Source organism: Saprolegnia diclina (genome assembly GCF_000281045.1).
Source record: "Saprolegnia diclina VS20 unplaced genomic scaffold supercont1.54, whole genome shotgun sequence".
In the NCBI taxonomy this organism is placed as follows: domain Eukaryota; phylum Oomycota; class Saprolegniomycetes; order Saprolegniales; family Saprolegniaceae; genus Saprolegnia; species Saprolegnia diclina.
This window is the reverse complement of record NW_008246121.1, coordinates 106,830-131,249: the sequence shown is the minus strand read 5'-3', so window position 1 is coordinate 131,249 and position 24,420 is coordinate 106,830. Positions and strand designations below refer to the sequence as shown.

Sequence of the window (24,420 nt, the reverse complement as noted above, 5' to 3'; positions counted from 1 at the left end):
AGCGCAGCGACAGCGTCGCCAGCCTGCATCTCCTCAAAGTAGCCGATGCACGCGTTCAAGAGCAGAAGCGCGAGAATAAGGCCAAAATCCGGGTAGTCGAGCAAGACGATCGACAAGATGGCAGCGACCTCCATGGCCCACGAGAGCGGGTTCCACATGAAGCCGAGGAAGACCTTGAGGCGGTTGACCTCGTTCTTGGGCAGGGCGTTGGGGCCGTGCTCGATGAGGCGCTTCTCGGCCTCGGCGGTCGAGAGACCCTCGCGGGTCGCCTTGAGCTTGTCGAGGGCAGCGTTGAGCGGGATCGCGCCCCACTCGATCTGACCCGCCTCGTTGACGTAGTTCTTGGCGTCGTTGGGCGTCGCCAATGCTTGGTAGCCCATGGTTAAAAGCGAACCACAACAAGCAAATTGAAAAGTGAGATCGCAGGTCCATTCTCGATCGTCACGTGCGCCAGCGCCCAGGATCCTTTCGGCGAGCTACCGATCGTGTGCCCACCCGCTTGGGTCCGGATATGCTGGCTACTTGGCCAAGCCGCGGTGGGTGGGACGACCAAGTCTCCGTGCCCCACCTGTCCTCGTCTCGTCCTGAAGACCAGTGCAGCCACGCCCAAGCTTCCTGCACGTAGGGTGACCTCCATCGTCATTGCAGCGTGCCAAGGAGCGACCGGCCTGGGCCGTGCTTTGGCGGGCGTCGTCGCTGCATGTTCCGCGACCGCCGAAGATACCGTCCGGATAACAAAACCTGCCGGATGCGCAGAATTGAAGCAGTGTGCAATGGGTCCCATCCCCTCGGTAATGCGGAGGGGGTGGCCAATCCAACACTGATGTGAGCTACAAGAGTCCTTTCAAGTGGAGCTTGTGGGGTACCCACCCCAGAGAAGAGGGGCCCTTGATTCGGACAGTCCGCCCGCCGTATCCGTACTCGATGGCGCAATCCGGATCCAGCACTACCTGCAGCCCGACCAACGATGGTAGTTTGCCGACAGACCTTGCTGTACTGCCCAGTACCTAGTTGCACTGCCTACATGGATGGTGCAATCCCTCTTCTATACATAGGTGGACGTCTCTGTAAAAAAGGGGCCATCATCGCTCCTCGTGCTCGTTGCTCCCTGCTGCGAGCGTGCCGCATCCTATGCGCCGAACTTGGATGTGCCGCCAGTGTCTCAAGTGGGTTCTTGGGCGCTTTTGGTCTGCCCACTCGAGCGCCGATGAGTGGGATCCGCTCTCCTGGCGTGCGCGGACCAAGTGCCTCGGATTTCTTGAAGCAAAAGCTGGCGTCCACGTTGTCTCATTTCTATGCAGTGGGCCAGCGTCGGCGTCCTGCGTTGAAGGTGGCGGCATGGGATGGGTTCCAACCAGCTGGAGACGACTGGTATATTGTACTAGTACGTAGCAAAAGCACGATCCTAGAAGCAAGCTGCAAGAGCATGGGCTCCAACACGCTCGCTTCGTGCGCGCTGCTGGCCAGATCTGGAGCGTCTTCTCCGTCCGCATTTGTGAAAGAAGAGGTCGCAGCCCAGATATCATTACACTGTATTCGCGTTCTCGATCAGGAAAGCGACAAACGATAGCTCAAACTGCTCAAACGATACTACAAGCAAAAGGCAGATCGCGCATTGACACTGTACCGGTATACTCAGCAATGTACGCCTGTCGACCTGCGATAGTTCTTGCTGTGTGTACATCGTCGCTTGGCGCGTCGGCAAGCCCCGCTGCCATGCTCAAAAGGCGCGAAAGTGCCAGTTTCACGAGACCCTGTCGTCGCAGCCCGCCACGTCATCGTTCGTTCGCCAGCAGGCGCTCTGGCACTGTACACTACATTCGCTTCTGGTGCAGGTCCACGTCGCGAGCCCTCTTGCATGAAACGTCATGCTCCGATGCTTACGCGTAGCATGCACGGAGCGCCCATGTCACGCGTTGCCAAGTCCCCCTGAGCTGTGGAAAACACTTTGACGGCGAGTCGTATACTTATACGTGGGTGCTTGCGAAGTTTGCGAAGGGCCCGTGCTGAGGAGCGCGTTGCGTCATCGCTGCCAGATGGCGTTTTGCATTGGCTTCCAGTCCAGTGCGCTTGGCGTTGGTCACACCTTGAATACTTACAACGAGACGATCGCTGTTGCGACACGGCCCACTTGTTACGCGGATTCCACATCTTGCCTCCACATCGCGATAAATCTGTGAACGCGAGCGCTTTCACGGAGCGGGGGTGTCGCAGCACCTACACGCTGCTTCAACAAATGGAGGGGCACCCTGTTACGCACTCGCTCTCGCCGAGCGTCTGCACGCAATCCATAGCGTCGTCCATCGCCGAAGCGGTAAGCGGAAAGCGACCCCTCAACAAGCGGCTTCTTGGCACCAACGACCTTGCTGGTACGAGGCGCGGGAAGAGGGCGCGTCTCTTACACTTGATTCTTCATCCACTGGTTGATATCGAGTTTCAGAGGCCGACGGAGACTCCATGTGGGCAATCTCCGTGGGCCGAACAAGTTGCAAATAAAAAGATCTCTTTTTTGCGACCACATACAAGCCGCGAGTGTACATAAAACATGCGCAAATTATTACGTCCCTTCGGTCCACTTGCGACACCTCGCGTTGGTGCCCACTCCCATACAAACACCAAGTACAACCCATTTGTTCGAAAACGGCGCCTGGTACCGTGGGATCCGGATGCGTATCCGGACAAGATGCAAGATCGAACTACTGGGCTCATTCGACATTCTGCGCGCTCCTCGGCAGCCATGGCAGCGTACCAGAGCATGACGACGCCCAACGACGCCAAGAACTACGTCAACGACGTGGGCCAGATCCAGTGGGGTGCCATCCCGCTCAACGCTGCCCTCGACAAGCTCAAGGCGACCCGTGAGGGTCTCTCGACCGCCGAGGCCGAGAAGCGCCTCATCGAGCACGGACCCAACGCCTTGCCCAAGAACGAGGTCAACCGCCTCAAGGTCTTCCTCGGCTTCATGTGGAACCCGCTCTCGTGGGCCATGGAGGTCGCTGCCATCTTGTCGATCGTCTTGCTCGACTTCCCGGATTTTGGCCTTATTCTCGCGCTTCTGCTCTTGAACGCGTGCATCGGCTACTTTGAGGAGATGCAGGCTGGCGACGCTGTCGCTGCGCTCATGGGTCAGCTTGCGCCCGAGTGCAAGGTCTTTCGCGATGGTGCCATGATCAACATCCCTGCCGACCAGCTCGTGCCCGGCGACGTGATTCGCATTCGTCTCGGTGATGTGCTTCCGGCCGATGTCAAGTTCCTTGAAGGTGATCCGGTCAAGATCGATCAGTCGTCGCTCACGGGCGAGTCGCTGCCGGTTACCAAGAGCGAGGGTGACGAAGGCTACTCGGGCTCGATCTGCAAGCAAGGTGAAATCGAAGCTGTTGTCACGAGCACGGGTATCCACACGTTCCTCGGTCGTGCTGCCGAGCAGATTGCTGGCGTCGAGTCGCAGGGCCGCCTCCAGGAAGTGCTCACGACGGTCGGCAACTTTTGCATGGTCTCTATTGTTGTCTGGTGCATCATTGAGCTCGTCGTGCAAATGGGTGCTCGCAAGGACGAGAACCCGTGCTTGATCATTACGGATGGCTGCCTCGGTGTTGCCAACATCCTCGTCTTGATCGTCGGCGGTATCCCGGTGGCCATGCCCACGGTCTTGTCGGTCACGCTCGCCATTGGTTCGTCGGCTCTCGCCAAGGAGAACGCCATCGTCACGCGCCTCACCTCGATCGAAGAGATGGCGTCGATGGAAGTGCTCTGCTCGGACAAGACGGGCACGCTCACGTTGAACAAGCTCTCGGTCGACCTCGACAACTTGATCCCGTACAACGGTTACTCGACGGATGATATCCTCCTCTTTGGTGCTCTTTCGGCTCGTATCGAGAACAACGAGGCCATCGACGTCGTGTGCCACAACACGTACCCTGGCCACGACACGATGTGGCAGAAGTACACGCTCCTCCACTACACACCTTTTGACCCGACGACCAAGCGCACGATCGCCAAGGTCAAGGACAACGCGACGGGCAAGATCTTCCGCGCCTGCAAGGGTGCGCCGCAGGTGTGCTTGGACATGGACGACAACGCCGAGTCGCTTCGCGCCGAAGTCGAGGGCCGCATCAATGAGTACGCCTCGCGCGGTTACCGTGGTCTTGGTGTCTCGTACTCGGAGGGCGATGTCCCGATGGAGGAAGCCACGTGGAAGCTTGTCGGTATCCTCCCGCTCTTTGACCCGCCGCGCCACGATACCGCCGACACGGTCAAGCGTGCCATCGAGATGGGTGTCGCTGTCAAGATGGTCACGGGTGATCACCGCGTCATTGCCATCGAGACGTGCCGCCAGCTCGGTATGCCCACCAACATTTTGGACACGTCGTTCTTCAACCAGGCGCCGCCGCCGGGTGTGAACCTCGCGCAGATGGTGTACGAGACGGACGGCTTTGCCCAGGTCTTCCCCGAACACAAGTTTGAGATTGTGCGCCAGCTCCAGTCGCTCGACAAGATTGTCGGCATGACGGGTGACGGTGTCAACGATGCGCCGGCGCTTGCGCAGGCCAACATTGGTATTGCCGTCGATGATGCCACCGACGCTGCCCGTGCTGCTGCCGACATTGTGCTCGTGTCGCCCGGTCTCTCGGTCATCATCACGGCCATCCGCATGTCGCGTGAGATCTTCTTGCGCATGAAGAACTACGCCATGTACTCGATCGCGATGACGGTCCGTATCGTCTTGACGTTTGGCTTGCTCACGGTGTGCTGGAACTGGTACTTCCCCACGATCCTCGTTGTCGTCTTGGCCATCTTGAACGACGGCACGATCTTGACGATCTCCAAGGACAATGTGACGGCGTCGCGCACGCCCGACTCGTGGAAGCTCAAGCAGGTGTTCATCTCGTCGATCTGCTTTGGCATCTGGCTCACGATCTCGACGGTTGTCTTGGTCGGTGTCGCGTACAACACGTCGGCGTTCGAAGGCTTTATCGACACGGAGAACCTCTGCGTGAGCTGCCTCAAGGACTCGTGCGACGCGTACTTCACGGAGAAGGTCCAGACGTGCACGAAGGACAACGACCCTGCTGCCTGTGGTGAACTTGATGGTTCGGTGTACAGGCCGACGCTCACGGCTGCCAACCTCGAGTTGCTTCGCGTGAACCGCAAGGCCTTCGTCGAAGGGTACAAGGCCAAGTACAACGCTGAGTCCAAGAACTCGGACTGGACCAAGCTTTTCGAGAACCTCAAGGGCAGCCACATCAACGACCTCGGCTACGAGCCGTCTGCCGACGAGGTGTACACCAAGTTTGTCAAGCAGTACACGGCCGAAGAAGCCGAGCTCACTGCTGCGAAGAACGGCGACGGTGTCGCGTTTGTCGGTCGCGGCTACATCCCGTTGACCAACGGCGTGAGCTTCTGCGACTTTGTGTGGGACTACTCCAACTTCAACACCAAGTACACCAAGGGCAACAAGGCCATCGGCCCCGGCATGCAGAAGAAGGACGGTATCCTCCGCTCGCTGGTCTACACGCAGGTGTCGATCTCGGGCCAGGCGCTCATCTTCGTCACGCGCACGGCCGGTATCAACACGTGGTTCTTTGCCGAGAAGCCGTGCAACCTCCTCCTCATCGCGTTTGTCTTTGCCCAGGTCGTGGCGTCGGTCATCGGTTACTACGGCTTCAACGGGTACCCGTCGGACCGTATCGCTGTGTTTGGCTGCGGCGGCGGCTACCTCGTGATTGCTTGGTTGTGGTCGATCGTGTGGCACTTCCCGCTCGACTTGATCAAGTTTGCGGTCAACTACGTCCTCAACGCCAACACGTACGCGTCGACGGCCTTTGACTCGCGCATCAACGCCGGCCACCCGTCCATGTCGCACGCGCGTGTGACGCAGCACGCCCGCTCGGTCCGCGCCTCGCGCACGGTCGCGTAAGCTATCATTACCCACTGTACCATTTGCATGTATAATTCGCAACAAGACATTTGTCTTTTCATCGACTCGACTTGCCTCCTCAGGATCGATCGTCGTGCAGCAGTGAAAAATACACGTGTGTAAAACACCTAGAGATGTACTAGTAGGTCACTTCCATACACATTATTCACGTGAAAAACAACCTATTTCCCACAGGGGGGAATCATTTGCTGTTTTGTCGAGATGGCCGCGTTCGGGGACCGCGTCCAAGACGCCGAGGGCTTCCGCGGGACGCTGCGCTACGCGGGGCCGATCCACTCCAAGGGAGCGGATGCCATCTACTACGGTAGGTAGATGGCGGAAGCACGGAAGGTCCATGGTGGATGCTTGTATGCTCCTAGGGATCGAGTGGGACGATGCGAGCCGCGGGAAGCATGATGGCGAAGCCGGCGGCGTCCGGTACTTTACGACAGCTGCGCCGACGAGTGGGTCCTTCGTCGTGCCCGAGAAGGTGGTGCGGGGCGTCGGCTTCCTCGACGCGCTCCACGAGCGCTACATGCAGGCCGAGGTCAGCGACGTCCGCGTCGCAGGAGAGGTCGGGACCAGCAGCGGTAGCTCCAAGAGCATCCAGCTCGTGGGTGTGCACAAGATCCAGTACGCTACTCATGATGCACTCATGAACCTCTCCTAATGGCGACATAGGGAACGCCAGGACCTCGGCGTCATCTGCAAGGTCTCCCTCGAGGTACATACGATGATGACGAATGTTTCCGAAGAGGTTGCATGTATCTCATGGTTAGTCGTGCCGCATTGCGCGCATGCCCGAGCCCGACGTTCTCCGCTCGATGGCTCCCAACATTGAAGTGCTCAACCTTGGCTTCAACCTCCTCGGGTCGTGGCGCGAGGTACGTCAAGCAGCCGCCTTGATGGACGCATCGCCATGTAATATGTAGGTGCTAACGCTGGCCGACGCGCTACCGAAACTTGAGCACCTCGTGCTTAGCGGGAATCGCCTTGCGTTCGACGTCCCAGCGACGAGCAACGTCACGTTTCCGTTCGTGACGAGCCTCGTCTTGAACCAGACCAACCTCACGTGGACCGACGTCCAGCGTGTGTGCAGCGCTCATTTTCCGCAGCTGCGCGAGCTCTACGTCGCCTCGAACGAGCTTACTGACGCTGATGTTTGTGACTTGACGACGCTATACGGGTCTTATCGATGGCGTAGCTGTTGGCGGCGGCGACGCTCCCGTGGCCGACGCACCTTGAGCTCGTCGACCTTTCCCACAACAAGCTGGGTGACTGGAGCGTGCTCCAGCAGAGCCTCGGGGCGCTCCCGTCGCTCCAGCATGTGCTTTTGAACGGGAACGCGCTGCCCGCGATCCTTCCGACGCCGTCCGGCAGCTTTTCGTCGCTCGTGAGCATCTCGATCTCCGACAACCTGTACAACCAACCATGTCCCCGCGCTCTTGGGAGTCATACACCACTGACATAGCATTGATGCGTGGTCCTCCATGGACGCGCTCAACTCGCTTCCGTCGCTCGAGCTGCTTCGTTTTGCCAAAAACCCGCTGATTGCGGCGCTCGGCGCTGGCGAAGCCCGCATGGTACGTCGCCATCCATGCGCCGTGTGTGTGCCAATCGTTCCGTTAGATCATTGTGGCGCGGTGTGCCCGCTTGGTGGCGTTCAACGGCAGTGAGATTCGCGCCAAGGTGCGAGGGTGACTAACTATATATCGTGGCCAATCATGGCACGTAGGAGCGCCTTGACGCTGAACAAATGTACCTCAAGCGGATCCTGCACGAACTCGCATCATTTCCGTCGACGGACGACCAGCTTAAAGTCGCGTCGAGCCACCCGCGCTTCGACGAGCTCGTGGCCAAGTACCCCGACATCCAAGTACGTGCGCGATTGGTGAGATCGTTCCTAACGCAGACGTGGCTGCAGAAGCCGCAGAGTGAGCGCGATGGCCCCGCGGCGCTCGCACGCAGCCTCGTGGCGGTGACCTTTCTCCCCATGAGCATCAACGCGACGACGATGGATCCGATGGAGAAGAAGCTGCCGCTCAAGTGAGACGTCTGCGAGTTGCATGCAGTGGTACCAACGATGCCCACGTTGTTGTAGCATGAAGGTCGGCCAGCTCAAGCTGCTCGTGCAAAAGAAGTACGGCCTTGAGCCTGCCGAGCATCAGCTGTCGTTCCGCAGCAGCAAGAAGGTACTCGCCTCATGATACAATGCAATCAACCATATGCCTCCACAGGGTATGTCGATCCCGCTCGACGACGAAGCGTGCGACGTGGGCTACTATGGTCTGCAGGACGGCGCCGAGATCCTCGTCAACGACGTCTGGTAAAAGCTTTGCAAACGTGGGACGAACCAAGAACACGAAATTGCACATGCATCCTCGTCATGAAGCTCTGCTCTATGTTTCGAGGGACTGGCCTTTCTTGAAGAGAAAATCGGCCAAATAGTCGATCGGGTCTTCGGGCTGGACCTTGACCACCTCGAGCATGCCTTCCGTGAGCGCCGGGATCACAGTCTCCATGAGGTACGCGCGCAGTGGCTTGGACCGTGCTTCGAGCACGTCCATTTCTTCTTTTTGGATGATCTCGAGGCGTGTTTTCTACAAAAACGGCTCGCACCCTCGAGGATTGTAGGCTTTGGTACCTCGGAGAGCGCGCGCGACTGCTTCTCCGACATTTCTTGCGCGAGGAGGTCGCTCATGCGCTTTTGCTCGGCCTCGGCCTCGGCCGCCTACGGCTTCGTTTGAGGTCTCTGGCTCGATCCTGCGCCGTACGAGCTGGGCGTCGACGTCGCGTTGTTGCTGCAGCACTTCTTCCTTTGTCGGGTGGTAGTTGAACGGCTTCCCGCCAGCTTCGAGGTACTTGGCTACGGGTTCGAGCAGAATCTTTTTGTTGCTGAACGCATCCTCGGTCTTGAGCTCGAGCTCGAGCACCTCGAGTGCGTTCTCCTTCTCAAAGAACGGGAGGAGTCCGCCGTCGGGCCCCTTTTCTTTCTGGAACGCGTCGTAGCGCTTGGCAAACTCGACTTCGGTATTGCCCGTTTTCTCGGCTTCGTCTTGCGCGAGCGACTGGGCGCGGCGCTGCAGTAGCTGCTTGGGCGCCCCAAGCACCACAACGTGGTTGGGGGCGTACACACTTGGCTTCTTGGGTTTGACGACCTTTGGCGCGCCGTCGTCCGGACTGTCGTCGTCGGTCTTGGCCTCGTCCTCGCCGTCCTTGCCCTCGTCGTCGTCTCCGACCGGCGGCTTGGGCGGCGGAAAGAGAGTCTTGGCCTGCTCCACCGAGACGGGCGCGCCATCCAGCACATACCCTTGGTTGCGACACACGGGCATGCTCAGACGCCAGCGCAAGAGGTCCGTCGCGAGCGCCAGGGGCAAGTTGAAGAGCTCGAGCTTGTACTTCTTCACCTCCTCCTTGAGAGTCAGGAGCGGCTCGTTGAGCTTGGCCGTGTTGAGGAGCTCGAGCGCGATCGAGGCTGGCGAGAGGTGCGGCAGGTAGTACGTCTTGGCCAGCGACGCAGCCAAGGTCGACTTGCCGACGCGCGGTGGCCCGAGCACCACGACGCGCAGCGGCCGGAGGTCCATGACCTTGATGTAGTCGAGCACAATGGCGTCCATGTTGGCAACGATGCCGGATTGGAACTGCCACTCGATCTACATGGCATGTCACATGTAGGCCGATAGTGGCAGCCGACGAGCGTACATCGAGGGCCTCGAGCGCGCTGCCCTCCATGTCAAACACTTGGTTGAGCTGCAGGTGCACCATGCTGCGCTCGACGAGCAGCAATTCCTCGGCTTCCGGTGGGCTCAAGTCGCGCAAGTTGCCGTTCCCAAGCGTCGTGCTGATCGCGGCGCAGACCTACACCAGCGACGGTGGGTTGATGCAAATGGTCGGTCTGGAACCTCGCGTAGCGTGGGGGCGGCCTTGTCGAGCGCGAGCATGTACGGCGCAGGTGGTGGCGACACGGTCGTCGCGACCGCCGCCACAATCTTGGCCAAGTCGTAGAGGCAGATCATGGGCAGTTTGTTGGCGCCACTGAGCCCCGAGACACTCGGAACCACGAGGTCTGTGTCTGTGTTGAGCCAGGCCTCGCTACCTAACCTGTCAGTGAAAACATTAAAAAAACCGGTCGTACCGGAGGAGGTAGTGGAGGCTTGACACGGCGCCGCCATAGATCATACCCGCGGCCACCACCATGGTGGCGAGCCCGTCTCGCTTGGCGCTGAGCACTTGGGTCTCGACGGCCTTGTACTCGGCGTACTTGCGTGCGGGCTTGCGCGTTTTGAAGTCGACTTCCTTGTGGCCCTAGACGCAAGTCGAGTGTGCGACAAACCTACGATGACTGTCGAGAGAGAACCTTCCAGTCGTCTTGCTTGGGTGGCATTGGCGTCTTGGCCCACGTGAGCACGCTTGAGACCGCGACAAAGAGCTTGGGCCCGTCGTCGCTGCTGTCGGCGAAGGCTTTTAGCGCCTCGAGCGTGCCGTCCGGGTCGTCCAAAATCGAGTAGACGGCCACGTGGCAGCGCTTGAGGAGGACGCTGACGTTGTGCTTGTCACTTGCGGCGACCACTGGGCTCTCGACAAACGCATCGGCGCCTTCGAGGCCCTCGCCGAGCTCGGGGTCGCGGTTCTCGATGAGCCGCTTCTTGGTCGCTTGCGCCTGCTTGAGGTTCTCGACGGCGCCGACGACTTCGCACGACCGGAGGCAGCGCGCGACCTCGGTCCCGAGCGGCGACGACAAGTTGCCAATGAAGACGCGCATGTCCTTTCTCCGACGATCTACTCGGCGGTGGCTCTGGATGTGGCCAGAAACCGCTGCGCCTTCTCGACTATCCGGATGACATGACGTGGCACTCTCCATGGCTTTTGTATCCGGAAACGAAACCAACACCGGACAGGAAGATCACGCTTTGTGCTTGGCTTTACTATGCGACTTGTGGTGCCGCGCCGACGACGTGGCGGATCGGTCATTGCCTCGCGGCGGTGTGGCTCTGACCATAGCTCCTTCTTCCTTGGTCGCTTCGTCTTCTTCTGCCATAGCACCTCCCTTGTCCGTGGTAGCTTTTTCCATCGCCGCTTCGGCAGCATACGCCTTGAGCTGTCGTCGCGCATGCACATGATCGAGAAGTGTCCTACGCGTCCGGCCATTAACGTCTGTGAAGCGATATTCGCGCCGCACCTCGCAATCAATTCGGTCGCAAAGTGATGACGCGCCTAGCACCAAATGTCATTTGACGCTTCGTCACGACGACGACGACACCTTAGCGGTTTCGAACGCTTTGAGCGCGTCCATCTTGGTCTTGTCGCACTTTTTGAACCACGCGTCGTCGAACGCGCGCGCAAAACCCATGTTTTCCATGATCTGCGCGCACTCGAGCATCTTTTGCCGGTCGCCCTGCGCACAGACAACTTGTCCAACGTACTATGCACCCAATCACGTACGCTGCTGACGGCTTGGAGCACGAGGGCGCGCGGTACGTCTTTGAAATGCACGTACTGCTTGTCGTACACGTCAATGTGCAAGTCCCCTACGAGGCACCCGTAGGGCTGCTGCAACACGCAGCCGAGACCTACGCATGCGTCGCTGCGCTGCCTTGATCGTTGCATGGGGCGTGGTTCGTAGGCCAAAGGGCGGCGGTAATTGGAGAAGGATGTGCGCGAGGTCGTCCAGCGTCACCATGCCCGTGCCCTTCGGGTCAAACTAGAGAGCCAGGTGTGAGCAAAGACAGCAATGGAAGCTACAACGGTACCTTGGCCCAAGCGAATGTGAACGCCTCCAGCACGTCGTTGGTGATGACGGCGGCGTTGGACGTATCTCCGATCGCGTCGACGACGATACCAGAGAAGACGTTGATGCCGACGTAGCCCATGACGAAGAAGAAGAGGTACATGTAGGGCAGAATGAAGGGCGACCCGCAGCCGTCGAGCGGGGCGCACCCCTCCGCAGTGTTGAAGCCGCACATGGACTCGTTGTAGACACGCTCGGCGCACGTTGGGTTCGTCGCGGGCACTTGGTTGTATACTTCCCATAGAAAGTTGGGCCAATTCTCGCCGGTGGAAAAGCCGATGAGCGTCTGGAGCGCGATCCAGAACGTCTGGAAATTCTGGTGCGGGTTGACCATGGTCTGGAAGCCGACCTTGGCAAAGAGCTGGACGCCAACGGCCGCAAAGATGTAGTACCTACTGAGTCGTGACCACATGGAATTTTAGAGTGCTGAAGTCCGACATGAGCATGAGCAGCGCCGTGACGTTGGCGACGGCGGGGAGCGAGATAAGGATCGTGTCGAACATGGCCTTGATGAGCTTGGCGTGGTTGATGAGTCGCAGGGCGCGGCCGACCCGGAAGACGCGGATGATCGTCGCCACGGGCCCGAGCGACTCGGTTGCAAAGACCTAGCGGCGCTGGAACTTCTCGTCAGTGGAGCAAAGAGGGCGACTTACAAGTGGTACGACAAGACTCACGACGGTTAGAGAGACAACCGCAAAGTCAAACCGGTTCCAGTCGTCCGCAAAGTAGTAGGCGGCGCCAAATGCCGTGATCTTGAGCACTGCATTCCCATGAGACACATTGGATAGCATTCAAGTTTACCGCATTCGAGGACAAAGACGGCCGCAAAGAAGTAGTTGAGTACGTTCAAGAGGAGCGTCATGGTCTCGCTCTGTCCGTAGTACGTGATGGCCATCGCGAGCATGTTGAGTAAAATGCACGCAATCACAATCACGTCAAAGCTCCGCCAGTGCACCAGCATGTAGGCGACGCGTCTAGGGACGGTGTATCAGCTTCCGCAACGTCGGCGATTCGCACCGGATCGGCTGCGCGGGCGACGGAAACACGACGACGGGCTTGATGGCCAAGACGCGCTGTTGCATCTTGATCCAGCTGATTTGCTCGTCGGTGACGAGGACGCCGTAGTTTTCTCGGATAAAGCTGTCGCAGAGCACGGCAATGAAGAGGTTGGTGATGAAGAACGCGCCGGCAATCATAAAGAAAATCCAGAAGAACATCATCGCCGGGTTGGCATTCTTGATCGGCTGCATGTCGGCGCCGGTCGCGTCGACGCAGGCAATGGCGACCGCGGCCCAGCCCTCCATCGTAGTGAGCTCGTAGAGCGAGCCCATGGCGAGGAAGATGTTGTCAAAGCGCTGCGGTACGACGTTGGCCCATGTGTGATTGAACGCTTCGCAGACGGCGCGCGACGTTGGCGTCTCATCGACGTCGCAGGCATGGTCGTCGCAGAGTACGTGGGGCCTTACCGAGGCCAATTGAGCTTGGACCGACGTCGAGAGCTGGGTCCACGGACGCGGGTAGGACATGATGTCGTACTGCGTTAGATCTGAAGCGTTGTAGCTGCCATTGTAGTCGGGCGGAAACCTAATGTCATGTTAAAAGCGCAAAAGGAGAGGTCGAGGGTACCACGGCGGCGGCGTCTCGCTCGTCATGTACGTGTACGGGCTCGTGTCGCAGGACGCGAGCGCACCGCGGAAGAACATGACAGTCATGATGCCAAAGATGAGCAGAATGAAGAGGAAGAAGACGAACGCCTTGCCAATCTCGGGGAGGCACCGGAAGAGCGTGTTGACGACGACCTTGAGCTGCGGCATCTTGTTGATGACGCGGAGCGGTCGGAGCGCGCGCAGCGAGCGCAAGGCGCGCAAGCTCGAGATGACGCTCGAGCCCAGTGCCCACGAGAGGAGCGACACGAGCACGATGAAGCCGTCGAGGACCGACCACGGGTCCCGGATGTACGCAAAGACGCCGTGCGCGACGAGATGCAACACCATTTCGAGAGCAAAGACGACGGCGAACACCATATTGGCCTTCTCGATCGTGTAGCCTACGCCCTGGTGCGTGTCGAGGAGCGGCGAGTCGAGCGCTGTCAAGACGCACGAGACAAAGATGATGAGGGTGACGCTCCGGTCCCAAAACCGGTGCGAGACGAGGCGGCGCGCTGCGCACCGTGGCCACGACACGTGCGATACGTGGACCGCGGCCGTTGGCGGTCCCGCCACGTCTACGATGGACGGCGCTGGCGCAATTTGCTCCAAGTTGATCGCGCGAAGCGCTTTGCGCAAGACGCGACGAAGGGAGCGGCTCTAGCGCATGACATGAGCTCCATAAAGGGTTGCGGTCGCACCCGCATCGTGTAGGCGCGGTGCAGGACGGCGAGGTCGTTTGCCAAGTCGTCGACGTCGGACTCGGACTCGTCGTCGGTCTTTTGAGCGCTCGTGCCGGCCATGACGGACTCGACGAGGATGGCCGAGAAGACGTTCATGACGACCCACACGCCGAGCACGATGATCGAGCAAAAGTAGAGGGCGCCAAGCCAGCCGGCGACGAGCCATCCATTGTAGAGGGCCTAATGCGTACAATGATTCGTAGATACAAAGGCATGGGGTCGTACCGCGGGCCAGTTGTCGTACGTCATGATTTGGAAGACGCTAAAGACCGCCCACTCGATCCGGTCAAAGTTGGAGCGCGACTGGTACATGGGGTGCGACCCGTTGAACGGCAGCGGGCGGTTGTTGCTGTCGAACTGGAGGCGCGTCGCGAAGAGCTCGATGCCAATGAGCGCGTAAATGTAAATAAAGAGGAAGAGGAACACGAGGAAGTTGCCAATCTCGCCTGAGGCGGCCGTGATCGCGACCAAAAGGTGGTGCAGTGGCTTGATCGACTTGGCGATTTTGATGGCGCGGAGCGCACGCAACGCTGCGAACGGCGAGACGCGCCCCGGGTTGCCGTCGACGATCTCGGGCGGGCTCTGCACCGTGTCGAGGATGCCGAGGGCGATCGTGACAAAGTCAAACCGGTTAAACCCATCCCTAACCGATTCGGTCACAATCGAAAAGAGAGAGGCCACCGCACCGCAAGTAGCGCCACGGGCCCGCTGCCACCATCTTGAAGAGCGTCTCGACGATGTAGTAGACAAGGCACCCAAAGTTGAGTGTTTCAATCCAATATTGGGTCGTCGCCGACATCCCGTGCGCGTTGCACGAGAGCACGGTCACGTTGAGCGTCGTCACCGCCAGTCCAATGCGGTGGAAAGCCCGCGAGCCGACGAAGCGCATCGTGTGGAACCGAATGCGGTACCAGACCCGCGTCGACGGCGTCGTTGTCACGGAGAGGGGCGCCTCGACTCGCCGCATGGCCGCGGCGTCCATCATTCTAAAAACACGCAATGTTTCACCTGCGACGAGGCTGGTATCAGTAGTGTACTTGGTCGGGCGGGCAATTGGGGTATGGGACGAGAGCTGGCGCTCCTGGTTCGTCTTGGCCTTTTCAAACTCGGTGTAGAGGACCGCCATGAAGAGCTGGAGGAGGAAGCACATGCCGATGAAGAGGAATGCGTTGAAGTAGACGCCGGCGACGACCCACGAATACGCGTCTTGGGTCTAGCCGCAGGTTAGCACTCCAGAAGGACAAGTCACGGGAAGGTACATTTTGCGTGAGCACCATCCAGCCGGACGCCGTCACGATCTGCAGCACGACGACGAGCGCACTCCCAATGTTGTCAAAGGACGTGACGCCAAAGTTGAGGTTGGCCGTAAAGTCCGGCTCGCCCATCAAATCAAACACGAGCGCGCCGCCCGCGTAGAAATTCAAAAAGCGTGGATTGCCGAGCCGGTCATAGTTGGAGCCGCAGGTCGTGTTGGGTGTCGGGCAGGCGCGGCTGCCGCAGTACTGGCCGAGCGTGTCGGTCGGGTCCAGTGGCCAAAAGCACGCCACTGGAGTCCGCCACACGTCGCTGTTGGAGAGGTTATTGCACTTGAACGTCACCGGGTCGGCCGTGACCGCCACCAAGTACGACGCGTTCGGGTACGCGCCGTTGGCAAAGTGCGTCGGGTCAAAGTTGAGTCGCACCGGATGCGGCGTGAGTCGACACCGGCCGTGGTACTTGTCCTGCCAGAGCTCCATGCCGAGGATCGCGAGCGTGAGGTAGCTAAAGCCGAGGAGCATCCCGGCGTTGAGAAGCGGCGGCAAGCTCGCGAGCACACCATTGACGAGGATGCGCAGGCCTAAACTGCGTCACGGACGACCGAATGATCGCTAGTCAACCTGGAAATGCACGCAGCGTGCGCAGCGGGCGGAGCACGCGCAGGATGCGCAGCTGACCCACGGCGCTGCGGCCGCCGGAGGCCCACGCCACGATGCTACGAGGATGTGAGGCAAATGACCGCACACGTGCGTGTACCCGGAGATGATGACGATCAGATCGAGCTTGTTCCAATGGTCGCCGAGGTACTCGAAGACGCCAAACGCGACCGCTTTGACGAGCGCTTCGAGCACGAAGAGCACGAGCGAAATGTTGTTGACGCGCTCGATCAAGATGTTGGTCGGCAGCAGCATGTTGGGGCCGGTCGCCCACGGACTCGAGTAGTCGACGAGGCCAAGGACGACGGTATTCGTGAGCACGACGACGACGCTGACGCGGTCAAACCACGGCGACGTTGCGATGCAGTAGATCCACCGGCGCAGAGGGTGCGACGGCCGCGCGCGGCGCTTGGCGTGGAGCACCGCGACCAAGTCGCCGAGACTCGCGGGCCGGACCGAGGCCATGCCGACAACGAGTCGGAAATAGACTATCGGTTAGAGGGGACACAGAAATGTATATATATATATTACTAGCCTAGAGCTGCAGCTTCTGCGGCGACGTCGAGGTAGCCGTGGACGCGAGGACCGGCGCCGCCGCAAGGACGGCCTTGTAGTCTTCGGGCATCACCTTGATGAACGCGTGCTTGGCGTTCGACCAGTCGTCGAGGACGCGTCGCGCCATGGGCGACCCCGTGTGCGCCAGATGCTGCGTGAGGAGGTCGTGCACGCGGTCGTCGTCGAGCATGTCGAGCGGCTCGAGGTCGATCATGGCGAGGTTGCACTTGGGCGCAAGCGCCGCCGTCGGGTCATAGACGTAAGCAATTCCGCCCGACATGCCGGCGCCAAAGTTGCGCCCCGTGGGGCCCAGCACGACCACGTGGCCGCCCGTCATGTACTCGCAGCCGTGGTCCCTGCAACTGAATGAGCCATGGGAAGAGACAACGTGAGCATGTACCCGACGCCTTCGACGACCGCATCGACACCAGAGTTGCGCACGGCGAAGCGCTCGCCCGCCTTGCCGGCGAAGAAGGCCGCGCCGCTCGTGCCCCCATAGAGCACGGCGTTGCCAGCAATCGTCTGACCATCTAGACAAGACAAAGTGTCCATTTCGGTGGCCGACATATGTGCAAACGTACGAAGCGCAGTCTCAGACGGGGCGACGACGATGGTACCGCCGCTGAGCGCCTTGCCGACATAGTCGTTGGCGTCGCCATGCACGTGCAAGAGGACACCGGGGCACAAGCCAAAGCCGAGCGACTGACCGGCGTGGCCCGTCAAGTGCAGTGCGATCGTGCCACTTGGCAACCCTAATCCCGATAAATTGAAATAAATGCAGAAAAAGAAAAAGCATACCGTCAGCGCCGTACTTGGACGTGATGGTGTGGGAGAGGAGCGTGCCCACCGTGCGGTTGACGTTCGAGATCGGAAGGTGCACTTGGACGGGCGTGCCATCTTGAATGGCGTTCTCGCACGCCGCCAACAACTTTTGGTCGAGGATCTGGTCCAGACTAGAATGCAATTTGTGAATCCCAGAGCTAGAAATGCAAAGCGTACCCGTGGTCTTGCTGGTGGGCGGGGTTGTAGCGCACGGCGCTGTCCGGGTTGAGCGTCTGTGCGTTGACGAGGAGCGGGCCAAAGTCCAGGAGCGCGCTAATCAACATCAAGCGTGAGCGACACACAGATAAATAGCAGTGTCTGGTTGTACGTCTTGTCGTGGAGCGCCGTGGGGTCGACGTGCAGCAAGTCGGCGCGGCCGACGAGCTCGTCAAGGGACGTGGCGCCGAGCGACCGCACAATCTCTTGCACTTCTTCGGCGAGGAGCCAGAGAAAGTTGACCACGTGCTCCGGGGTACCGGCAAACTTTTTGCGCAGCTCCGGGTCCTGCGTCGCGACACCGACGGGGCACGTGTTGAGGTGGCACTTGCGCATCATGATGCAGCCGAGCGCGATGAGCGGGGCGGTCGCAAAGCCAAACTCTTCCGCGCCAAGGAGCGCCGCAATCACCACGTCCCGGCCCGTCTTGAGCTGTCCGTCCGTCTGCAGCTTGACGCGGGACCTGCCAAGATTGAGCATGAGCGCTATGCCAAGGTACGTGGGTTGGTACCGGAGGTTGTTGAGGACGAGCGTTTGCTGGGCTTCCGCGAGACCGAGCTCCCATGGAAGACCTCCGTGCTTGACGCCGGTCCAGGACGACGCACCCGTGCCACCTAGAACGGATCCTCAGCTCCGGATTGCAGTCTCGAAGGCGTACCGTCGTGACCACTGATGGTGATGTGCTCGGCCTTGGCCTTGGCAACACCGGCGGCAACGACGCCGACGCCGACTTCGGACACGAGCTTGACGCTGATCTCGGCCACGGGGTTGGCGTTCTTGAGGTCGTGGATGAGCTGCGCCAAGTCTTCAATCGAGTAAATGTCGTGGTGCGGCTAGATGCACATATCAGACAAATGAGATCGTACACTGAGTCATGTACCGGCGGCGAGATGAGGCCGACGCCCGGCGTCGTGTGACGGCGCGCTGCAATGTAGTCCGAGACCTTATGACCCGGAAGTTCGCCGCCCTCGCCAGGCTTGGCGCCCTGAGCCATCTTGATCTGGAGCTGGTCCGCATTCGTGAGGTAGTCCATCGTGACGCCAAAGCGGCCGCTGGCGACCTGCTTGATCGCCGACCGCTTCTTGTTGGGCTTGCCATTCTGCAAACATGTTGAGACAACTTGTCCCTGCATATATATGTGTACCTCGGGAGCATACCGGCGCGGGTCCTCGCCGCCTTCACCCGTGTTGGAGCGCCCACCGAGTCGGTTCATGGCCTCGGCCAGCGCCTCGTGAGTCTCTTGCGAGATCGAGCCAAGCGACATGGCGCCTACATTTCATGATTGGTCCCGTCGATACATTGATACTAATAATGTCGTACCCGTGTTGAAGCGCTTGACAATTTCCGAGACGGGCTCCATCTCGGCCAGCGACGGCATTTCGTCGGCCGGCACCGTGCTGAAGTCCAAGAGCCCACGCAGCGTCACCTTGCTACACAAACCGCCTTGGTATTGGAGCCTATACGAGGTGGACGCACCGGGCAGCGGCGACAGTGGCGTCGCGGTACGTGTTGTACGCCTCGCGTGAGTTTTCCCGCGCGGCCATCTGCAGCGCGACGATCGACGCGGGCGAGTTGAAGTGCACTTCGCCGCCTTCGCGCGCGTGGTACTGCCCCGGGTTGCGGAGACTGTGCGCGGTTTGGGCATACGCAAGCGCGTGGAGTTTGGCCACATCGTCGTAGAGAATCGCGAGGTCGCTGCCTACAGATGCGTCGTCGTACACTCGATCGCGTGGGAAAAGCCGACCTTGGAGGCGCGACGTCGTGCCCTTGAAGCACCGGTTGATCACGTCCGGCCCGAGACCGACGGCCTCAAACACCTGGGCGCCCTTGTACGACTGGAGCGTCGAGATTCCCATCTTGGACATGACCTTGAGCAAGCCCTTCCCGATCGCGGTTTGGTAATTGAGCTGGAGCTCTTCGTTCGACAGCTAAGCGTATATTTCGTGAGATTTCCCGAAAAGTCGTCAAGGTCGTACGTCGCGCTTGGCATACGCCTTGAGCAAACCTTCGTCCTTCATGTGGGCGAGGGCCTCGTACGCCATGTGGGGGCACACGGCATCGGCGCCAAAGCTACGAGTGGCGTCAGTCAAACTATCAAGGTATCGAGTGGGTACCCGAGGAGCGTCGCAAAGTCGTGGACTTCCTTGGCATCGCCGGCCTCGACAAAGAGCGCCACTGACGTGCGCTGCTGCGTCTGCAAGAGGTGCTGGTGCACAGCACCGACGACGAGGAGCGACGGAATCGGAAGCCGCCCGTCGCCCGCGCGAACATCGGAAAAGAGGAGCGCCGACTTGCCCTGCGCCACCTAAGAAGAACATATATCATATGATGGAGAAGACAAGACGAGGAATGTACAGCGGTCGTCGCGTCTTCGCAGAGCCGGTCGAGGGCGTCGGCGAGGCCGCGCGGGCCGCTGTTGACGGCAAAGGTCGCATCGAGCGTCGTGGCCGCCCATTTCGGGTGCGTTGTCGTCTTGAGCTTGTGCACGTCGTCCAGCGTCAGCACCGGGTGCTCGACAATGAGGCTAGTATCAAGATTGTATCAAGACGCTGCGACCAAAACGGGCTGAGTACCGTGACGCGTGTTGGGGCGTCGCGTCCAAAATATTTTCTTCCGGTCCGACGGGGCACTGGAGACTCATGACGAGCTCTTCGCGGATCGGGTCAATCGGCGGGTTGGTCACTTGGGCAAAGAGCTGTTTGAAGTACTCGGCCGGCGCCTTCGGGAGCTCCGAGAGCACGGCGAGCGGCGCGTCGTTGCCCATCGAACCGAGCGGTTCCTTGTGGTTGAGCCCCATGGGCATGAGAAGCATGTCCATCGTCTCGGTTGTAAAGCTACAGTTGCCTTCAGTCATCACAGATTTACGCCCAAGGACGTACCCAAACATGGTCAGGCGCCGAAGAGCGTCCTTGGAGACGCGCATGGGCGCCGCCGGCGACGGCACGGGCAGCGACTGCAGCGACACCATGTTTTTCTGGACCCACTCGCCAAACGGCCGGCTCGTCGCCACTTGTTTTTTGATCTACGAACCGAGGCTCGATCCCTGTACCAGTAAATAGGTACATACCTCTTCGTCCGAGACGATGCGGCCTTGGTCAAAGTCGACGTAAAACATCTTGCCGGGCTCAAGCCGGTGCTTGGAGACCACGTCGGCTTCGGCCAAGTCTTCGAGAACACCGACTTCGCTCGAGAGCGCCACGTGGCCGTCTTTGGTCACATAATAGCGCGACGGACGGAGACCATTCCGGTCGAGCGACGCACCGACCGACTTGCCTGCGTCATTATTGTCAAGCGTCGACACGTACGACAATAGAGGGTATACCGTCGCAGAAAGCAATCATGGCCGGGCCGTCCCACGGCTCCATGAGGCAGGCGTTGTACTGGTACATGGCGCGCTTCTCGGGTGAGAGGTGCGGGTTGTTCTGCCACGCCTCCGGGATCATCATCATCATGGTTTCCGGCAGCGTGCGATCGCACGAGCTGGCCTTCGAGAGCAGTTCGAGCGCCGAGTCAAAGTTGCCCGAGTCGCTCATGCCGTCCGAGCAGACGGGCAAGAGCGACGCGGTCGCTTGGCCAAAGTACTTGTTGTGGGCCTTGGAGCCGCGGGCAAACATCCAGTTCTTGTTGCCGCGGAGCGTGTTGATTTCGCCGTTGTGGCACATGACGCGGTTGGGCTGCGCGCGGTCCCAGGACGGGAACGTGTTGGTGCTGAAGCGCGAGTGCACCATCGCGACGTGCGACGCAAAGTCGTCCGTCTAGCAGTTCGAATTTTCAGAATTTTCGGAATTTTCGGGTTTTCCAAAATTTGAAAAAAAGGACATACCTGGAGGTCCTTGTAGTACGGGAGGAGCTGGGACGGCGTGAGCTGGCCCTTGTACGTGATCGTTTGGTTGGAGAGCGAGCACACATACATCTCGCTGGCGTCGTTCCGAGCCGTGCCCACGACACGCAATCTAGATCAATACCCAGATCAGCTTCCATCTGGTGGGCGTACCACACGGTACCGGAGCAGCTCCTTCTCAAAGTCCGACGTTGACATGGACTCGGGCGGGACGACGAGCACTTGCTCAATGTGCGGCTCGGACGCCTTGGACGTCGCGCCGAGCGCATCGTTGACCGTCGGCACGACGCGCCAGCCCAAGGACGCCAAGTTGAGTTCTTCCGCGAGCGCGTCAAACTGCGCCTTGCTGCTCGAGATGTCGCGGTCCTTGCGGAAGAAGATGTTGCCGACCGCGTAGCGCTCGGGCGTGAGCGGCTGCGTGAGCGGTGCACCAAACTGGCCTTCGCGGGCGACGCGGCCCATGAACGAGTGCGGCATCCCAACAAGCATGCCAGCGCCGTCGCCGGAGGCGGGATCACAGCCGCAGCCGCCGCGATGGCTCATGCGCACAAGCATGTCGTTGGCTTCGACGACAACCTTGCGCGACGGCTGCTTCTTGAGGTGGGCGAGGAGGCCGACGCCGCACGAGTCCTTCTCGAGGTGCTTGGCGTAGAGCGAATTGGCGGTCGTCGCCGGCTGGCGGAAGTGCGAGTACGAGTTGGGGCGCGTCCAGGTCATGGGCGGCTTGCGCAGAAGCGCGCGGCCATGAGACCAACGGAGCATCTTGGAAAATGAGGTGATCTTGACTTGGCTGTTGATGCGCGGGCGTAGAGATCCGCCGCCGACCACAAGAACGAAGAACGTTATTGGCACGCGACTTCGGAACAGCGTATCTTTCCGCCGATCCGCCAATCAGAAGGCGTGTTTATGGTTTGGCCAATCCGATTCCTGCGTTTCGTCAACACGCAACTTCGATGTACGTCTTTTTATCTCGATTGCCTTCAACGTAATACAAAAACCAAGTCAATTCAATTCGAACGTGCCAAAGATCGTACACGCCGTACATGGAATGTACGGCATGTACGGCTGCGGTTGACCAGAAGAGCAACATGGCCAAGATCGAGACCAGCATTGACCGATTCGCCATGCTGCGCCCAGTGACTGCCACGACCAAGCGCGTGCTGACGCGGCTCTCGGCGCGCGCTCTGAGCGCCAAGCCATTCATCGACATCACCCGGTCGCCCGACGCCTACCGCCCGGCGAAGGCCCGCGTCCACGACTGGAACGAGATCTACACCCACGACCGCGATCCGACCGAGCGCACGAACCAAGCGTCGCGCTGCATGGACTGCGGTACGCCGTTCTGCCAGTCGCGGTCGCTCTCGGGCTGCCCGGTCGCCAACTTGATTCCTGAGTGGAATGCCTTGGTTGTCCGCGACGAGTGGCGCGAAGCATACACGCGGCTCAGCGCAACCAACAACTTTCCCGAGTTTACGGGTCGCGTCTGCCCAGCGCCGTGCGAAGGCGCGTGTGTCCTCGGTGTCATCGACAACCCCGTCACGATCAAGAACGTCGAGCACGCGATCGTCGCGCGGGCATGGGACGAAGGCTGGATTGTCCCGCGCATTCCGGCGCAGCGCTCGGGGCTCAAGGTCGGCGTCGTGGGCTCGGGCCCCGCAGGCCTTGCCGCCGCCGACCAGCTCAACCAGCTCGGCCACTCGGTGGTCGTCTTTGAGAAGGCCGACCGCATCGGCGGTCTCCTCATGTATGGCATCCCCAACATGAAGGTACTGTCATCTCTCTCGCCCAAGCTCAAAACTCAAACGTCATGGTAGCTCGACAAGTCGGACGTTGAGCGCCGCGTCGACATGCTCGCGAAAGAAGGCATTGAGTTTCGCACGAGCGTCCACGTCGGCGAAAATATTCAAAGTCTCATGGACGATGTATGTCCATCCTAGCATACGCGGTATCTATATTACGAGTAGATGGACGCGGTGGTCCTCGCGACGGGCTCGACGGTCCCGCGGTTCCTCACGGTCGAAGGCGCCAACTTGGGCGGCGTACGACCTGTTCTCAACGACCAACTCTAATGGCGGCTTAGATTCACTTTGCGATGGAATTTCTGACGCGCAACCAGAAGCGGCTCCTCGCAACAAAGGAGGGCACGCTCAAGAGCAAGTGGCACAAGGACTACATTAGCGCCGAAGGCAAGCACGTTGTCGTGATTGGCGGTGGCGATACTGGCACCGACTGCAGTACGTCGTCGCCCTCCCAACTTGATTTACGGTTGACTAGTCGCCACGTCGCTGCGCCAGCAGTGCAAGAGCATCACGAACCTCGAGCACAACCCCAAGCCGCCGGCGACGCGGGCGCCCTCGAACCCGTGGCCGCAGTACCCGCGGGTGTACCACGCCGACTATGGCCACGAAGAAGCCGCAGAGGTGTTTGGAACTGACCCGCGCGCCTACAGCCGGACGACGCTGCGCTTCCGCGGCAACGCGTCCGGTCAAGTGACGCACGTGGTGACGGCCATGGCGGCGCGCAACGCGTCCGGGGGCTTCGACGTGGTGCCAGGCACCGAAGAGGAGCTGCCGTGTGACTTGGCGATCCTCGCCATGGGGTTTATGCACCCGGACCAGGCGCTACCCTCAACTTTGGACCTCGCGATCGACGGCCGCAAGAACATTGCCACGGACGGCAACTTTGCCACATCGATGCCAGGTGCTTTCGGATCCCACTCGTGTCGTCAACGAATCATCGTATCTGATCCGGTGCTAGGTGTGTTTGCGGCCGGCGACTGCCGCCGAGGCCAGTCGCTGGTCGTGTGGGCGATTCACGAAGGCCGGCAGGTCGCGGACGCGGTCCAGCAGTACTTTAACAAGCTCGAGCTCCTCGCGCACCAGCACGACGCGCAGCACGAGCAGCGCATGTAGAAGATACCCAGAGATCCAGAAAACAGTTGTTGATGAAAAATCCAGTGCCAGCTGGCAACGCAAGTAT

At 60.0% G+C, this 24,420-nt stretch overlaps 7 protein-coding genes across 7 annotated transcripts; 3 read left to right on the top strand and 4 right to left on the bottom strand.

Moving 5' to 3' along the window:
* Nucleotides 1–11: 11 nt before the first annotated feature.
* SDRG_12954 (hypothetical protein) lies at nt 12–380 on the bottom strand (the record flags this gene model as incomplete). The annotated part of the gene is made up of 1 exon (XM_008619038.1): nt 12–380. A coding segment is annotated over one exon (369 nt), but the record flags the coding sequence as incomplete, so codon positions are not given.
* Nucleotides 381–2,737: 2,357 nt separating this feature from the next.
* SDRG_12953 (hypothetical protein) lies at nt 2,738–5,917 on the top strand (the record flags this gene model as incomplete). The annotated part of the gene is made up of 1 exon (XM_008619037.1): nt 2,738–5,917. The coding sequence occupies one exon, from the start codon at nt 2,738–2,740 to the stop codon at nt 5,915–5,917; it is 3,180 nt and encodes a 1,059-aa protein (XP_008617259.1).
* Nucleotides 5,918–6,139: 222 nt separating this feature from the next.
* On the top strand, nt 6,140–8,247 carry SDRG_12952 (hypothetical protein; the record flags this gene model as incomplete). Its single annotated transcript, XM_008619036.1, has 12 exons — nt 6,140–6,242; nt 6,298–6,550; nt 6,599–6,641; nt 6,697–6,801; nt 6,850–7,077; nt 7,122–7,336; nt 7,389–7,500; nt 7,547–7,606; nt 7,653–7,793; nt 7,842–7,963; nt 8,019–8,109; nt 8,155–8,247. The coding sequence occupies 12 exons, from the start codon at nt 6,140–6,142 to the stop codon at nt 8,245–8,247; spliced, it is 1,566 nt and encodes a 521-aa protein (XP_008617258.1).
* On the bottom strand, nt 8,240–10,745 carry SDRG_12951 (hypothetical protein). Its single transcript, XM_008619035.1, has 7 exons — nt 10,275–10,745; nt 10,053–10,222; nt 9,820–10,009; nt 9,620–9,775; nt 8,692–9,570; nt 8,562–8,648; nt 8,240–8,517 (listed from the first exon to the last, which is right to left on the bottom strand). The coding sequence occupies exons 1-7, from the start codon at nt 10,677–10,679 to the stop codon at nt 8,317–8,319; spliced, it is 2,088 nt and encodes a 695-aa protein (XP_008617257.1). The 5' UTR covers nt 10,680–10,745; the 3' UTR covers nt 8,240–8,316.
* Nucleotides 10,746–10,820: 75 nt separating this feature from the next.
* Nucleotides 10,821–16,472, bottom strand: SDRG_12950 (hypothetical protein; the record flags this gene model as incomplete). Its single annotated transcript, XM_008619034.1, has 18 exons — nt 10,821–11,049; nt 11,097–11,131; nt 11,178–11,312; nt 11,360–11,445; nt 11,492–11,618; nt 11,668–12,097; nt 12,144–12,310; nt 12,359–12,465; nt 12,507–12,679; nt 12,723–13,289; nt 13,332–14,011; nt 14,053–14,274; nt 14,320–14,737; nt 14,781–15,080; nt 15,132–15,307; nt 15,354–15,931; nt 15,972–16,066; nt 16,108–16,472. The coding sequence occupies 18 exons, from the start codon at nt 16,470–16,472 to the stop codon at nt 10,821–10,823; spliced, it is 4,890 nt and encodes a 1,629-aa protein (XP_008617256.1).
* A 70-nt stretch (nt 16,473–16,542) lies between these two features.
* Nucleotides 16,543–22,158, bottom strand: SDRG_12949 (NADH-dependent glutamate synthase 1; the record flags this gene model as incomplete). The annotated part of the gene is made up of 22 exons (XM_008619033.1): nt 16,543–16,918; nt 16,963–17,092; nt 17,144–17,314; nt 17,361–17,515; nt 17,562–17,657; nt 17,713–18,063; nt 18,112–18,214; nt 18,259–18,433; nt 18,481–18,699; nt 18,745–18,869; nt 18,921–19,030; nt 19,077–19,299; nt 19,345–19,528; nt 19,577–19,670; nt 19,715–19,905; nt 19,956–20,124; nt 20,174–20,434; nt 20,480–20,622; nt 20,668–20,873; nt 20,923–21,355; nt 21,424–21,553; nt 21,605–22,158. 22 exons carry the CDS (start codon nt 22,156–22,158, stop codon nt 16,543–16,545), a joined length of 4,599 nt encoding a protein of 1,532 aa, XP_008617255.1.
* A 376-nt stretch (nt 22,159–22,534) lies between these two features.
* On the top strand, nt 22,535–24,419 carry SDRG_12948 (NADH-dependent glutamate synthase 1). Its single transcript, XM_008619032.1, has 6 exons — nt 22,535–23,207; nt 23,256–23,363; nt 23,406–23,480; nt 23,522–23,675; nt 23,716–24,141; nt 24,199–24,419. The coding sequence occupies exons 1-6, from the start codon at nt 22,566–22,568 to the stop codon at nt 24,351–24,353; spliced, it is 1,560 nt and encodes a 519-aa protein (XP_008617254.1). The 5' UTR covers nt 22,535–22,565; the 3' UTR covers nt 24,354–24,419.
* Nucleotide 24,420: the final 1 nt, after the last annotated feature.